The following is a 17,877-nucleotide window of genomic DNA, read 5'->3' as shown; positions in this document are numbered from 1 at the left end:
CAAAACCCAATAACAGTATATTAATGATACTAAAATACAACTATATAGAAATTTGTATATATTAGTTATTTTCTAGCATTAAACATTAAGTACAATGTAAATTATATAAACTTCAATATATAATGTAAAAAAGATACAGTAAGCATGGTTACAATGAGTTTGCAGGTCTAATTAACTGAACTAATCTGAAATTAGTCCTTTATCACTCAGCAGATGCTATTTGGGACTTAATTTTTAGTTCAGTTCCTACTATATAAGTGTAATTTGTAATGGGATACTAAAAATAGCAGGGGATTTCTAGCAGCGAATATGCCATACCCCGGTCCTTCTCATTCACACGGGGTCTGTCTCTCAGTATCTTGGTGTAAGTAGGTCTCTGTGTCCTCATTCAACTATATTCAGTGTCTCGTGCCCCAGCCGCGCTGGGCCCTCTGCCCAGATCCCATTGTGACATTACGGCCAGTGTCAAAGAATGCCTGGCTTTGCCCACTTATAGGGCAGAATGATTTGCAGTCCGGTCCAGTGACCAAATGTACCCATGACATACTATAACATGATACTTTAAATCAACATACTTTACATATTTTGGGGAAAACAACTTAATTCATTAGAATCAATAAAAATGTTCTATTCTATATTTGTTTTATTTTAGTTCATTATTTGTCTCACCTTAAATATTATATATATATATATATATAATAGCAATGGTTTATTACTTGTACCTAAACAACGTGTCTTTAGTCTTATATATATTTATAATATATATATATATAGGGAACAAGTAATAAACCAAATTTTGCTATTATATATATATATATATATATATAATATTATTATTAGTAGTAGTAGTATTATTAGTATTATTATATAATATTTTCTGGTGTTTTATTTCTTGTACCTAAACAAAAAAGGGTATAGATCATTTTCAAGAACATAAAATATTAGGATGTATGACTACAGTAAATGATACCATCCCAAAGTATATTTTAAATCAATTCACTGTTGAGTTTCTTCTTGTTTAATATTTGCATTTAGCCTGTAGTCTAGATATTTGCGTGTAATTGTTTTATTTTCCACTTCTTTTCATCAACTGTATCTCAGTCTTTACCGCATTATGTATTATTTATTTTAATATTTAAAGTAGGTTACTATAAGGGGCTTTATTTTTTGGTATACATGAGCGCCTTTTATTTTATTAACGAGTCATAGAACGTTGACTCAGCTGATTCGTTTAAAAACAGTGAATCGTTTACGACGGAGAACGATATGCTTAGTTCATTCAAAAACAGCAAACGGAAACATGACAAATAATTATCATTATATATGACCGTCAAAAATAAATAAACTAATTAATTAAATAAATAAACAAAAATAAATAAATACGGAATTATTTTAGCGGAAGAATAGCACTTAATGAAATACCGATATAAAATAATATTTTAATTAAAAATGTACCTTTTGCATTTTTCATCATAACATTTACAAAAAAATAAAATAATAATTATTGAAGCACTCAAGGCCATACTGTAAATTAAGTCAATACGCCTCCAGTTGAGTGTCTTTGTACAGTATATTGTTCTTCTTCTTCTTAGCACTTTTCGTTCTTCGAAACAAAACGAGAACGCGAAAAGCAGTTGAACGGGTTCCGTGGCTTTGTCCTCGCTGCTCTCCTGATTCTAAACACAGGGCTTCTTTCATGTCTCCATCCAATGAGAGAAAGCTCGCGCGCGCCGCGGAGAGGGTGGGATTTCCACTGCTGTTTGTGTTGCTTTCCCAAGGAATGTGAGGGACACACCAAGCCCGAATGATTCTCAGGGCTGTCCACTAACTTTAGGACCTAGCTCGGCCATGGAACTGTAGTTATTTCGCGCTTTTCCCCCACTAACTGTAACTCCTCGGATCCCAAACTGGCGACCTCACATCTCCAGCTGGCACGCGCAAATGATCTCATAGACCAGATCAAGCTCAAAGGTTTGGACCTTCGATTTTCTCTTGCTTTATGCTGTCATTTTAATATGCAGTGTAAAAAATGTTGCAATGCATGGGACCATTCCATGTATTTGCTTGAGTGAACTTTCAAACGAGTTCTTCTAAAGTTATATGAAGGAATGTTATAAAAAATATGCTTTCAATGAACATGGCCAACGCTGAGGCAGTGAACTTCACCAAAACCAGAAATGTCACACAAACTCATGGCAAATATGGCATTCTGGCGAAGAAAAAGTGGAAGTGTCATGTAACAACATCAAGGGTGGAGGATGTAGTTGTGTTGAATTTCAATGTTCTTTTAAGAGCAGATCCCACAGTTATAAGCAGTGGTTTCTAAAGTTGAGGAAATTTGGCATTTTGTGAATTGTGGAAGTGTTGAGTTGACACTGAACACCTCCCTATGGGTGAGAGTATATATTTAGCATGCATATGGTGGGAGTGTTGCTTTTGCAGAACTGCCTGTCTTTTCCTCGAACACACATAGAATGTAGCCTATCCAGTAGCCTAAATTAGTAAGTAATACAGGGCCTCTTCAAGCCCTCAGTACTGTAGAACTGACAGCACCAGCCTGTCTAGGTCTCCTTCTGTGCTGGACGCCCTCCTGAGCTCCACGTTTCCACCAGAAGATATGAAGAAAGTGACATGTATGTGCTTCTTTTGTACCAATTGTGTGTGTCTAAAACTTTATTAATGCAGGATTTTGTTTTTTGAATGTAACAAAAAAAAAAAGGGTTTAATCAATGGGTTTGTGTATTTATTGCTTTATTGACCTTTTTTTTAATGCATTTAATTTTTTTTTAGATGGCAAGGACTTGTAAATATGCTGATCCCTTGTTAGGGACCTCTACTAAAATATAAAAGCGCCAATGTACTGTATGCAGAACCATTTATACTGTATAAAAAATAGTTGCATATAAGAAAAATACTGTCAATGGCTACCAGCAACTGTTCAGTTAGCAACATTCTTCAAAATATCTCCAAATTTTTTTGGGTAACTGTCTATCACTCTAAGCATGTTATTATAAAGACAGCATGTTTTTTGCCAAATGAAATAATTGGCTTATTGTCTTTGTACTGGCTGCAAAAGAAATATGTATATGGAAAATAATTAGTTTGTCTTAAAGTCAGTATCATAACTTTGGCATTATGGCAGTGACTTTTGCATGGGCTTTGTTAGCTTCAAATCCAGAAAATGCTTTCAAAAAGTTTGTTTTCATTTAAAGTTTGGCTCCTAAAGAAGATTTCTAATTCTGTTACATGTGTTTCATATCTTCTGCTTCTCGTTTTGAGCCCCGTGACTTATGGAAAAACACCCCCTTTTTTTTTCTCTCTCACTGTTCCTGTACATTCAAAAAGATTTACCCTGCAAGAGCTGCATAGTCAGCATTTTCCAGGACAAACCTTTTTTTTCATTCTCTCCTACTTCTGAAATATAGCTGCAGAGCAACATGTGATATTATTTACATTGTTGTCTTTTGAGTGTGCATTCCAGTGGCTTCAACCATATGTCATATTTTCTTCCACCCATGGTTTTGAGTTATAATTTGTACTGTCTATTATCCACACTGCTGCATCAGGAATTAGTGTGATTCCTTTCATCAGTTGTATTTTATTGGCAAAGTAATGTTCTCATTTTCATATAAAAATGTTTTCTGTTTCCTCCATGTTGCCACGATATTAAGGTGTTCTGGGTGCTTGTCTGAATATTGTTGTGCAGTTTCTAAGGTGTTCCTAGTGGTTGCTATGCGTTTGCTTACTAGTCTCTTTAAAAATTGATTGGAATTTTAAAGATTAAAGACCTGTTAAATCGTTAACAACAAGTTTAAAGTTCATAAGGTTAAACATTTTTCTTACTGTATATTGTGAAATCTTAATAGATCTAAAAAGACAGTTCATGCCATTTTACAGTAAAATGTTTCTTAATGTACAGGTTTTTTATATATATATATATATATATATATATATATATATATATATATATCAGTTATGTAGATTTGGGTTTTATGTTAGCCTACGTCTTATGGTGTAAATTTAACGTTTATTAATTTATCCATCTGTGAGTCATGTGTATTACCATGAATGTGCTTTCTGTTTGTATAAATGGCACACACATTTATTTACCTTACCTATAAATTAATATTTAAGGTACAAAATGGATTTTACTTTGTTTAAAAGGATATTTTCACCCAGAGATGTAATCCACTTGTTCCAGACCTGAATGAGTTTCTTCTTTCTTCTAAACTCAAAAGAACATATTTTGAAGAATATTGGTCACCAAAGAGTTGAAGGGCAGCCATTGACTTTAATTTTGTCTTTTGTTAATCAATGTTTGATCATCACCTGTTTGGTGGTCACCATCATTCTTCATAATAACTTATTTTGTGTCAACAGGTGAAAGAAACTCATACAGGTTTGGAACAACATGAGGGTGAATTTTTGGGTAAACCATCCCTTTAATGAAGTGCATGTCTTTTTTACTGTACATCTTTTTAAGTTCAGTCCATAAAACTTATATTGTTGCTGCTGTATTTTAACAGTTTTAAAGTGAAGTTCATTTTTAATGATCATTTCACATTTTTACACTGCACATGTTGTGGGTCCCTCATTCAGTGTAATATTATGGGATTTTCTGTAGCGGTGCTTTAGCAAGCAGCACTAATCATTTATTAATTCTCCAGAAATCTACAGATATAATGTATGTAAGGTGCTGTTTGCTATGTATCACTAAAACCTTTCTTTTCCAGGAAAAAGCCTCTGGCAAAATTAATATGTTACACAGAGCATTCAAAACAGTTTTTGATAGTTCTAACAAAACAGTTTTCCCTTGAAATCTATTTCTTGTAAAACCTAGTGACTGTTTAATATGCAAAGGCATTTAAAACCTAAACTGCTTGGATTTTTTTGTTCAAACTTAGTGGAAAAATCCTGTTCTCCCAGTATAGCCATTTGCATAATTGTTAGTGTAGGTGGTGGCCAGACAGCTTCATCCATGATCGTGTATTAACATGACAGTGGAATGCTTAGAGCCTCTTATGCGTTCTACAGATACATGTGTGCCCAACAGAATGTGCATACTGCAAACATATATGGGCGCTCTATTGTCAACATGCAGTGATAAAGACTTCCATTGAGGCAGATCTGGTGACACAGTCACGAGTCAGAGAAAGAATGTCAGAATTACTGAACCGGGTGAGATGTGGAGCGAGAGACGCACAGGCAAGGTCGTTAAGCATCTGTCTTAGTTTGATTTGTTCTGGTTTGGATTATGCAATAGTTGTGAGCAAACATGAAATCAAAATTTATACCATTTATCTGTTTAGTGCACGTTCCTGGTGTCAACAGTTAATCAGTGCATGTTGTTCCAAGCAACTGTTTGTCCAAGTGGTAAAAATGAAAAATTTCATCAAATTGACTTGGATAAAATGTCCTATCCTATTCTTTGTATATTCCATTTTGTTCTGAAATATGTTCGAAAATATGTTTAGTGAGAATGACAACTCGTCGTTGGTCTCAGTTGGTGGACACACACATCTGCTCCTCTTGTTTTGTCTCAGATTGGTGTGTCATGGGATTTAGTTAGTCAGACTAATCGAAACATCTCCACCTATCAACAAGACACAAAAAACACATCCAGTTCAAATTGAGCAACGGCAACTGGGTTGCGAGTTGTTTGTTTCCGAATTACACGTTTCCCAAAGGGAATTATGCGAAGAACTTCATATCCAGTGTGAATTGTTTATGTTTGAGTTCCATAGAAACAGCTGATGGAGGAGACATTGCACAATCCGTTAATCCATAAAATCAACACTGGCCCATGGAATAATGGCAGCATTTGTCCAGCCCGGCACGTTCTGACCGGGGGAATTTATCAGTTGTATTAGTTTATGTAAGTGCATTTGTTCTAGTTGGATCCTGGACAGTTTCTGTGATGTGCTTTTAAAGGAATAGTTCATCTAGAAATTAAAACTGACATTGCTTAATCATGCACATGATCTTTCAAACCCATATGACATTCATTTATCTGTACAGGTCAAAAGAGAACGTTTAGCCGAATGTTCATGCTGCTCTCTTCCATAGAGTGAAAGCATACTAGTACAGGGTTAAAAAGAATTTTTTTGTTGGTTGAAATAAAGCTGAAATAAAATATTACCTGAAAACTTAAACAAAAAATTTGAAATGTTGCCTTGGTTAATAATTGAATTACAATAAACTGACATACTAAAATTGCAAAAAATTAAAGCTGCAATACAAATTAATTTAAAGCTATATATATATATATATATATATATATATATATATATATATATATATATATATAAATATAAATGAATTACTAAAACTAAACATTTAAATTAAATAAAATGAGAGGGAATTTAATACCTCTTTATATATATTTAAACCTCAATAGTAAAATATAAAAAAATATATATTATTAATATATATTAAAATAACACTGACTGACAACATGCTGATTTTATTACAATTATTACCTTTTTAATTAAGAGCAGCATCATTCAGTTTGTTTCATAATTACAAAAGAGAATTTAAACAATCAAAATAATTGGTCGAGACAATAAAATTTACGATTGAACTAGGTTATTACCATTCAACACTCACAAATATTCATTAATTTTCTCTGTGTAATTATTTTTCGGTTGTATAAATGATATTGCTTATCATTATAGGCAGTTATTGCTGTCCACAATTTATTTATAGTTGTGCAAATTTATTGTTGTGTTCATGTACTGAAAAACATTGGCTGCTTGTCAAAATGTACTAATTAAATAATACAGCTCTTTTGCCACCCAAAGAAAATTGGCCTGTAAATAATACAGTCATACCGCATTGTAAATAGCTGTAAATATTAAAAGAGAATGGATTTACAATCTTATATCAAGTAACTGCATACAGTTACGAAAGGAGTCTAATGTGGAGGAATTGGTCAAGCATTTCCATCTGCTTTGTTTATGCTGCTGTCTGTCCATGTGGAGAAAGCGTGCTCATTTTCATACAGCTCTGTGTGTAACAGTCAATGCTTCACCCCACACAAAGCACATTCTGTTCTAGTTTCACAGGATTGGCCCCTGTGCAAAGCAAAGTACAGACCCCTTTAGAGAAGCAGGTACTTACAGCTAAACAGCTGAACTTCAGCTTCCAGAGAATGGCTGTATTTTGTAGTGGTTGTGTGCAAAATGTTTGCATGAAACCGTATCATGCAATGTCACCAACGTGCCAAGTTATGTTCCCTGCTATTGGTTAAAAGAGTCAAACAAGAGGCCCATAACGGGTGTGTGATGATGAAATATCTGAGATGGATTTGAGTGTTAAAGCTTTAAAACATATGGCAGTCCTCAAACGTCTCTCATGCTCTCTCTTGTAAAAATGGAAGTAGTATAAAAGCATGAAGCCATAGTAGTTTTTTTTTATTATCAGAGAATGCAATGGTAAAACCTTCTAAACTGATTATGTATGTAACACCATTGCATGTGTAATTCAGTCTAGTTTTCATCTCTGGAATTATATTCCATTTGAAATCAATGTTTTGCAGACTGAAGTATTTCGAATCAGTCGAGAAGCTGTATAGTGCATGTTTTTCTTTTGTCTGACTGGGAATGCAAGGTCAAGTGCATTGTATTGTGAGATACAGCATTCCATACTGCAAATGAAGTAGGTTGTTCTGTACAGTTCACACTCTCTTAACTTTAAATAATAATGAAATATTATTGCAATTTTAAATACCTGTATTCTTTCTGAATATATTTTGAAATGTATTTAATTTATTTGATGTAAAGCTGAATTTCAGTTTTCAATGTCACATGATCCATCGGAGAGCATTCTAATAGAAACCATTCTCAGGAAACATTTCTGATTATAATCAAGGTTGAAAACTGTTGTTCTGACTTTTTGTGGAAACGATGTTATTTTTTTCAGGCATAGAAAGTACAGAATATATCTAGAATCCTGATTGTCACTTTTGATGAATTAAATGCATTCTTGCTGAACAAAAGTATTCATTTACAACAAACAAATAATTCTGTTTTCCTATAATCTTCCTGTGTTATGTCTTCCATATTGTTGAGCCTGTGGAGTAGTAATATTAGTACAATTCAAGATTTTTTTAGCACCGAGTTCCAAGTAACCAATGTAAAATCTGGGTCTTGAAGCAAAAGCACTTCAAGGCTTCTTAAGTGGGTTTTCAGCAGTAATTCAGCTTTCCTTTCACTGCACATGGGTCAGATCTTCACTGTGTCTATGTGTGTGTGTGTGTGTGTGTCTCTGCAGTGTTTCCTGCGTGGCGGGGGACTGGAGAGGGTCATGGTTGGGGCTGGGCTCAGTGTGTGAGGTGGGAGGCTGGGGAAGGGGGCCCGTCCCGGGGTCTGGAGTGTCCGCTGTGGTGCGTCCTGTGTCGAGGAGGCAAGGAGAGACTCAAGCAGGCCTGTCAGAGAGGGAGGGGAGCGCTGCGCCTGCCCGCAGACATGCTGAGCCTCAGACTTCCACAGCTCTTTGACATCCACCAGGTGCCAAAGGTGAGGAAGGGAGGATCTGTTTGACTGTAAAAATAGAGCGTTTGAAACTTTTTATCATTGCAGTTCAGTTCCCCTTTAAGGGAAATCCTTGGGAAATCCTGCATGTACTTAAAAGATGCTTACAGGCCAAGTAAGCCTGATTTCAATTTCAGTTCTACAAAATCTTTCTTAAAGAAATTCCAGCACAGTTTCAGAACGATTACATCAGATGAATGAATTGCTTTCAGAGCAGTAAAGCAATAGCTCACTCAAACATACATGTTCTTAACTTAATCTTGTTCTAAACCCTTGTGACTTTCTTATTTGGAGCACAAAATATGAGGTTTAGAAGAATGTTCTAGTAGTGTATATAATATATACTATAATGATATTTAAATAATATTAAAACAACACTGACCGTGACAAAATACAGATTTTATTAAACAATATTTTATTATATGATTTAGTGGTTTGTATATCATTAGAATTGTTTCAGAATTTCTGGAGTATTTAAACTGTGGCAAAAATATTTTGTATTTATTTTTGTGAGTAATTAAAATTGTTCATATCGAATCATTATGATCAATCGTTTTTCATTTATTACGATATTCTTGCAAACAGAATAGGTGAATATTGCTGCTTATCACTATTTATTTTTACATCTGTGCATATGACTTTTTATGGGGCTCATAAAGAATTAGTATGATTAGTATGACATACTGTAAGGGTGAGGTAAAGACTGATGTTTTTAGTCTTGCCTTGCCGTGATTCTTTACAATCTAAAGTATAATCAACTGAGTTGTTCATTTTAACCTAAATTAAATTCTGCTGACTTAAAAAAATCCAGTTGAATCTTATAGAACTTATAAATTAAGTAGAAATTGGTTAAATTATTTTGATAAATGAAAGTAATGGAAACACATATGTTGCCATGATGTTTTTTTTACAGTGTAGATGTTTGCATGTATTTTAGACGTCCATGTGCATCTTTGCAGGTGTTTCGAGAGGACGGCATCATGTCCGGGTACCGTCATCCCAGGAGCTCAGCCCTTGACTGCATTCTCAGCAGTTTTCAAATGACCAACGAGACGGTCAATATCTGGACGCACTTCCTGCCGACCTGGTAAAACTCCCAGTTAAACATGGGATTCCTTTTTAGTGCCAGCGTTGTCAGCTTTGAAGCTTTGGTTGAGCTGCTTCATTATGCAATCAGGATCGAGCTTATGGGCACACACTTTTATTCAATATCGGATTTAAAAAACACTACTTTAAAAGTATATTTTTGTTATGTCAGTGCAGGACAGTATGACCTAAATATTGTTTTGGTGTGTTTCACATTATTGTTATTAACAAAAATGCAAAAAAAAGAAGTGCCCTATGTTTCCTTACACAAGACATACCGTATTTTTCGGACTAAAAGTCGCACCTGAGTATAAGTCGCATCAGTCCAAAAATACGTCATGATGAGGAAATAAACATATAGAAGTCGCACCGGACTATAAGTCGCATTTATTTAGAACCAAGCACCACGAGAAAACATTACCATCTCCAGCCGCGAGAGAGGGCTGAGCAACATAGAGCGCCCTCTGGCGGCTGGAGAAGGTAATGTTTTCTCTTGGTTCATGTCTCTTAGTTCATTTCTTTCGGTTCATGTCAAATTAATTTTGATAAATAAGTCGCACCTGACTATAAGTCGCAGGACCAGCCAAACTATGAAAAAAAGTGCGACTTATAGTCTGGAAAATACGGTAATTTCCGCGTGTATGACCTGAGCTGTGCTGTTTTAGGTACTTCCTGTGGCGGTTCAGCATGCTGTGCACTTCTCTGGACTTCCTGATGGACAGCTACACCTGGCCTCTGCTCGTCTACATGCTTCTGATCTGCCTGTACCCCTTCACCTCCAGCTGCGCTCACACCTTCAGCAGCATGTCAGCCGAGGCTCGTCACATCTGCTACTTCTTCGACTACGGCGCGCTCAGCCTCTACAGTCTCGGTGCGATTCTGTCCTGTTTGTTTGGAGTGAACTCTGTTGGCCGGTAGATAAGCACATTGTCATCACTACACTGACACATTGGCCATTCTTGTCAGATATTTTCTATTTAAACATCAGTGGCATGCAGGTTTAGTCAGAGTTTTGACCGAAAACCTCACCTATGGTTCACACTGCAGTCTATTTTAGTCAAGTGTGTGTTAAGTACCATACTTTTTGTGACATCCATACCAAAATGATAAAAGAGACCTTTTTTAACACACAAAAAAACATTTTAATGCTGCTCTCGATGTTATGAAAATGTGACCCATTTTACCTGACTTTATACTACGAGGTGCCTCAAAGTTTTCAAAATATACAAAAGTTAACTACTGCTTAGAACCTGAGAAAACTATCACATTCATTCTTCATCAAAAACATGATTATTTCCAAATATTAAAAGAAAACCTAAACATAAAAAATGTCAATTGAAGCACAAAAATTATTACAACTTAAAAAAAAGCGAAATAAAAATATTTTTTTTAAAGAAGACATAAAACTTGCAAAAGGACTGAAACTTATAATAAAATGAATATGAAAAATCTAAAATAAAAGGCAATTAAAATTATTAATTAATACTGTAATAGCAAAAAATAAGTCTTAAATAATTCTGCATTAATTTCCATTTTATTTGTTAAAGTTTATCGTCCCTTAGAAATAAAAACAAATATTTGTATATTATATTATATAGATTTTATATTATGGTATTTATTAATGCTTTGATTTGGCTTTTTTTTATATATATTTTATATATTGTTTATATTTTAGTTTGAGTAATTTTGCAGTGTTCTTTTTTAGTTTGGTGTTTTGATATTCAAGTGTATTTTATTTTATCTCAGTTACGAGGAATGGTGTTCAGTAGTTTTAGTTAACAACAACACTGCAGTCTTGCAGATGAGACAGTATTTCCAGAGAATACATGAACTGATAAAATGTACAGTATGTCTTGAATGCACTCTAAGTTGCTTTGCATAAAACGCAAAATGCAAATGCATGAATGTAAATGAATATGACATTGTGAGATAAATGAGTGGCTGCTTGTCAGAATATAGAAACCCCTGAGACAGACTCAGTTCTGATGTAAATCTGATGACACGATGTCGGAGAATTTCACGAGGCACGATGACCATCAGTAGAAATGTATGTGCCTTAGATGGGTTGATGTGAGGTTATGGAAAGCATGAGGTTCGGAGGAAATGAGCCGTCTAACACACTTCTGACATTTCATTGTATGACTTCAAAGGAAAGAAAGCAAACTTCTGGCTCCAGAGAAAACCTTTGAAGTCTGCATTGATAAAGAGTGAAGGCTGAAGAAATGCACGTATTGTTCGAGCCACTTATGAAGAGCAAGTGCGAAATACAAGCGCAATTTATATATGAGCGGAACACTTTACCTTACATTGAGTGCGTGATTTAATGCCCCTTTCAAACATTACAGACTCATTTTCTTGATATAAGAATGATTATTATTCTTTCAAGTGGAAATTAATTTAAACTTATTTCAAAAAGTAATCCTATTTCTGCAGTATTTCCATTCATCTGACTTCAGTCTGGTCAGTCTCTGTGCTGGATGATGGGACGGTCATATGTTCAGTTTTGTTGCAAGATCCCATAGTCTAATAAAAATATTATTCTTTCATATGTGGAATCCACCTCCGGTCATGTTTTCCAGTTGTGGTAAAGAAAGGCCTTTGAGACGAGCAGAATAGCTGTGTATGTCCTCAGCAGTGAATATGAGTGTGTGTTTGGATATGACACAATAGCCAAGCATTACAAAAGAAGAAATTCAATATAACATGGTATTTTATACAGTAACTCCCAAAAATGACATCTTCAGAATAAATTATAAACAGACCTGATTTAACAGACAAAGAGTGCCTAGACATTTTAACAAGATTTTATGAAGAATAAATGATTTGCCCCATTAAACAGAACTCTCTGGAATCTTGCAAAGATTTGTTGCCACTAACTGGCAAACTTAAATTCAGGAAATACTTCTTCATCAAAAGCACTCATATCATATAGCATAAACTTCTGAATTATATCCAGATGAAAGCATGCATTAATCTTCAATGCTCTGCCCTGTTCCAGTGTTTTAAAAATGCCATACTCTTTTCCAGGCTGTGCTATCACATACGGCTCTTACGCGATGCCCGACCGCTGGGTAAACAGTTGGCTTCATCAGCATTTCGTGACCATCGGCGTCGCCAACTCGCTCTTCTGTACCAGCATGTCCTGCTACTCCAGGTGAGAGTGGATTCAGAGGGTAATTAAGACTCATTTACTAAGTCTGTGATTACAGGAGCTAATGCAGATGTCATTTCAAAGCCAGACTTGGAATAATAGAGAGTTCATTATATAACTTGAGTCCTTCTCACACAGACCTTTATTTGTTTTGCCCTTATTCCTGGCTGCACAAAAGGTTTCAGTCATTTTAATAAAAAAATGATTTACAAGTGCTTAACTGGGTGTTGAATTCTGAGAATCGATTAGTTTTGCCTAAGCAGAACTGTTGCGGATGTTTATCATTAAACTTTGGCACATAATTTGTCTCGCTCTGATGCATCATATCATGCTGGTTGTTTAGAAGAGGTGTGCGATCTATTTAATCTCTAAACAATCAGATCTGTGTGTGGAGGACGAGGGAATGGGCCTCAACCTCAACCTCAGCATTGAAGGGAGCTATATTAACAGACAGAATTTCATAAAGACGTGAGGTTGGGGTCCTGGGACTTGGACTATTATCCAGCCACCCAGCAACCATCTACAATAACTTAGCAACCACATAAAACCAGCATGGAAGCCGCACACAATACAGTAGCATTTATTATGGAAACTTTTGTGTGATTTAACCACAACAACCACAACATTTTCTTGTTGAAGTAAAAATAAATAAATACAAATATTCTATTATTTAAAATATTTTATATAAATATGTATAGATTTATATAATTATAATATTAACATTTATTGAAAATATTTGTTATTTTTGCATGAACAAGCAAGTTTCTTCATAAGTAAAAAAAATAAAAACTGTAAATATTGTTATTTAATAAAAAAAAACATTTAACTGTGATAAGAAACCAGATGCTTTTTTTTTATGGTTTTCTAATTTGGTAAAATGAACATATTCATAAATCCGATTTAAACAGTTGTTTCGTTGTCATTGCAAGAAGTGCCAAGCCTCACTTGATAGCAGATGCCACTTTTGTTTGATATTTTGTTAAATATCTAAAGACAGAAAATCAAAGAGATGTGGAGTTGGGTTGTTTTGATATGCACCATTAAGCTACCACCTAGCAACCATCAACAATAGCCTAGCAACCACATAAAAATAACCACCTACAGTATGTTAGTTTTGTGGTTGAAACTTGCATGACTCAGCACTGTTGACATTTTCTTCATAAAATATTTACTGTGTAAATATGATTGTTTAATGTTTCCATTATGTTAATATATATAATTAACATATGTTTTAATTATATTACATTATATTGTATATTTGAAATAACATATATGTTTATATATATATATATATATATATATATATATATATATATATATATATATATATATATATATATATATATATAATATAATTATTATTTCTAATGAAGGGAGCATTTTCTTTTTTTACATTTTATAGTATTATTATTAATATTATTTTATATTATTTATATATAAAAAAAATGCATTTGAGTGCATTTTTTTTTTATGTGCAAGCAACTATAGATTTAAGTGAGGGTGCATTTTTCTGTCTTTTGTGACAGGTTCGTAGAGTTGCAGTTCCCACATAAAAGTAAAATCTTGCGAACGGCCGCGTTTATCGTCCCCTTCCTCTTTGATAGCTTCCCACTGTTCTACCGCGTAAGTACGGACACACTTCACTGCGCATGCAAATTAGCCAGTTGTATATGCGCAGTGTGTGCACTGCAGATATGAATGCTCTCTTCTCTTCCTCGTGTCTGTAGCTGCTGTCGTGCTGTTGGGGGAGCTGTAGTCCCAGTGAAGCTCTGGCCAGCCACTCTTACCATCTGCTCTTTGCGTTCCTCACATGCTTCCTGTTTGCCTCTCACCTCCCCGAGAGACTGGCTCCTGGACGCTTCGACTACATCGGTACCTCGTTTTCTTGATTTTACAGTCATCTTCGTTTAGTTCTCAATGGTTCACACCGCTGTCACACAGTTCTTTTGACCACTTTTTCCACTTCCAAGGTCACAGTCACCAGCTCTTTCACGTTTGTGCAGTGGTGGGCACCCATTTCCAGATGGAGGCGGTGTTGACAGACATGGCGTCTCGCAAAGATTGGCTGACGTCGCACTCCTCTTTACCTTCGTTTCCGGCCACTGTGGGGGTTCTCGTGCTGGGCGTCCTGCTCAACCTGGGCATCATTGGCATCTTTAGCGCCGGATTACCACGAACACCTCGCCAAAGCACTTCGGCCCACCTTCATCAGGAGTAACGAGCTCTCTTGACCACTCCACACCTCACTGTGCACCTTTCTGGACGATCGTGCACTTATACAGTCACTTTCACTGATACAGAAGCCTTGATACTTTTATACTGAGAAGCTTAACGTTTATACAATTCAAGATCGTTCATTTTATACTCACGGTTTATTATCTCAGCCAAAAATCCTAAAGATAATCGCGACCTTTCAGGAGTTATTTGATTTGATTGTTTAGTCATCGATATGAAAGGTTGAGGGTTAAATGATTTAGATTTTTACAGGTTATATTCTAACATAGCTTTTGTTTTGTTTTTATAAACATAGATGTTTGTGTAACACTAACTGGGAAATGATAACATAGCATTAATCAGGGATTTTATATTTGCATTAATATTATCATGAGTAACATCATTAATATAGTTAATCCAATATCATGATGTTGCATATCAAAATACACAAAAATTAAAATGACTTGCAGGTGGGTAAATAAGTGTGCTATTTTGAATGCTTGTATTTATAATGTCCCTTTTAATCATGATTTAATGGAACACCTTTGAATAATCTTACAGGTTCGGTAACTAATGAAGGGCTGTTTTTAGAAAACATATTTTTACTACAGCACGTCTAAATCTCATTCTCCTACGTCTCATGGGATTATGGGGCTGCACTGGAGTCCTTCACTCTCGTTTGGAGTTATGTGTCACATATGTTTGGTATTGTTTTGTTCATTGCAGGTTTATGGCATTCAGTACACTCTGCTTCTATTCATACACAAGGTTTTTATATTTAATTGCATTTTGTTAATGCACTTGTGGATCCAGTGCAAACTCAAAATAGGTTTTTCATTCGTGTAATTAGCTGCATTCTGTTCTTAAATCAGAAATCAAAGCTAATCGTTGTTGTTGTTGTTTGTTTCGTCTGACCTAGTGGTACAGGACAGAAATGTTGGCTTGTAATTCAGTGCAATTAATGCTGGGTAAAGGCAGTAGTTTTGGAACCTTTCTAACAAGCTCCAAAGGTTGGTCACTTGGTGGTAAAGATATTTTAATTGGAGTATATGAAAGGGATCTTGGGTTAAAAAGGAAAAGTAGGTGCTTCAGTGGTTAGTGAAGGAAATGTCTATTTGTAGTACGACAGCAGAAATTGTGGTAGGTGTGTGTTTTTCTAGCTCCAGCCCCGCTGGAGTGTGTTGTTCTGCTCAAAGAGGTTTAGATGTGAATGTGACTGGTCACAATAGTATTTTGTGCACTAGATTTAAATGAAGCGTAAAAGGTTTTGGATTCCAAATCCCTGTCTGTTTGTTGGCCCAAATGAATGTATTGCAGTTTTGAAAACTGTTTTAAAGCACCGTTTAATGTTACGAAGTAGCATTTCAAAATTACCAAGGAAATTGAAATGATTTAATTTGTGTTTTTAAATGTTCTGGAAATGTTCTTTTTTTTTACTATAATGCTTCTTCCCTTTAAATCTGAGAATTGAAATATGCAATTGTTATCGCAATGTCTTTTATTTGCCATTGTCAATTTTGAAATATGTTTGTAACAAATGTGAAAAATATGTAAGTGCCTGGAATTAAACTGACTAACTGTTCACTGAAGTGTTTGTCCAGCGGTTGTGGTATCACTGAGTACAGAGCTGTTACGCAAATAGCATTATTGGCTTAACACAAAAGTGTGTGAGCCAATTCTGTTCCTGTAATTCTGTTGTGCAACAGATGTTTTTATGAGTAAGAGTGATTTGGGATATGGTCCACAACCCTCGATCTAGTTAAAGTTCAATACAGGCAATGTCATTTATTTTATTTTATTTTTTCACAATTTTGTCTAAATATGTACATCACATCTTTATTACCTCATATTAATAACTTAATTATAAATTATGTAATTCAATTATATAAATGTATAAGATTATTTATATTTTTTAGATATGATTATTATATTACTTTTATATATTTGTAGCTTAAAGTGTTCACTTGGAAATTGAATGTAAATTTCTGTAATCAATGTAAAGGTTTATAGATATGTTCAGTTCAAAAAAAAAAAAAAAAGAAAAAGAAAAAAAAATTACCAACTGGATACTTTTTTTAGTGCGATCTTAATTTGTGTGTGTGTGTCCAATTTAAATGATGAAACTGGCAGTTCCGGTTCTAGATGTTGAATGGTCCAAAAAAAAAAAAAAGTCCTGGGAACTGCTTGCATCATCATTCCTCCTCTTATGTCCAACAAAATAACGATAGGATATTTCAATACGACCGAGCCGTTTGCAGTGACACGAGGGTGAGTGACTAATGACTGTCCCTGATCATTTCAGTGTCTCTGAGGCAGAAATACGCCGACTGACTGGAAAAGAAGGTGAAATGGAATAAGTTAGTGGTCCAGACACAAATGACCCATGAGAATTGAGTTTAGGCACCGCAGAGACAGCGATACCATTACCCAGAATGCAGTTCAGTCCTCTGGAGTCCCTGTGCTGAGATTTCAGGCAAAATAAATTTGTGAAAGCTATAGCATAGCCTTCTTAATTCAGATTTATTTCATGTGTGATAAGTGTGAGGCGTCCTTATAAGCACCCAGATGTTTATTAATTTTTTATTTTTAGCACAGCATCACAAATAGCTAATTTGTTCACAGTTGCCACGTTTCTAATTTACAGACTGAGACTATGAAACAGTAGGTTTTTCAGGCTGCTGTACAGCATGTTCGTGGTATGTAAGTAGTAATCTAAGGTTTCAGCTTCACCTCCATCTGTCACTTTCTTCCAGCTCTTCTGTCCATCTGTTGATGGTGTCTGTAAAGATCCTCTTCATCTGTCATCATCATTTGCACTCTCAACTTCGTTTATTTTACATTTAAAAGACATTTACATTTAAAACATTTGTACACTTAAAGGGCTAGTTCACCCCA

At 35.0% G+C, this 17,877-nt stretch overlaps 1 protein-coding gene across 2 annotated transcripts; it reads left to right on the top strand.

Moving 5' to 3' along the window:
• Positions 1-1,652: 1,652 nt before the first annotated feature.
• On the top strand, positions 1,653-16,571 carry paqr6 (progestin and adipoQ receptor family member VI). Of its 2 annotated transcripts, none has more exons than XM_026283294.1 (8): positions 1,653-1,971; positions 8,272-8,516; positions 9,491-9,618; positions 10,283-10,488; positions 12,645-12,771; positions 14,295-14,391; positions 14,496-14,640; positions 14,739-16,571. In XM_026283294.1, exons 2-8 carry the CDS (start codon positions 8,466-8,468, stop codon positions 14,984-14,986), a joined length of 1,002 nt encoding a protein of 333 aa, XP_026139079.1. In that variant the 5' UTR covers positions 1,653-1,971; positions 8,272-8,465; the 3' UTR covers positions 14,987-16,571. The 2 variants fall into 2 exon arrangements, with proteins under 2 accessions (XP_026139079.1, XP_026139078.1); XM_026283293.1 differs by lacking the exon at positions 1,653-1,971 and adding an exon at positions 2,457-2,633.
• Positions 16,572-17,877: the final 1,306 nt, after the last annotated feature.

Source organism: Carassius auratus, chromosome 16 (genome assembly GCF_003368295.1).
Source record: "Carassius auratus strain Wakin chromosome 16, ASM336829v1, whole genome shotgun sequence".
Lineage (NCBI taxonomy): Eukaryota > Metazoa > Chordata > Actinopteri > Cypriniformes > Cyprinidae > Carassius > Carassius auratus.
Note: the sequence above shows the minus strand (reverse complement) of the source record. Positions and strands in the feature narration are given on the sequence as shown.

Coding starts and splice junctions, on each gene's coding strand:
- paqr6 (XM_026283293.1), top strand. Junction 8,517..9,490: donor ACATCCACCAGGTGCCAAAG/GTGAGGAAGGGA, acceptor GCATCTTTGCAG/GTGTTTCGAGAGGACGGCAT. Junction 14,641..14,738: donor TGGACGCTTCGACTACATCG/GTACCTCGTTTT, acceptor TCCACTTCCAAG/GTCACAGTCACCAGCTCTTT.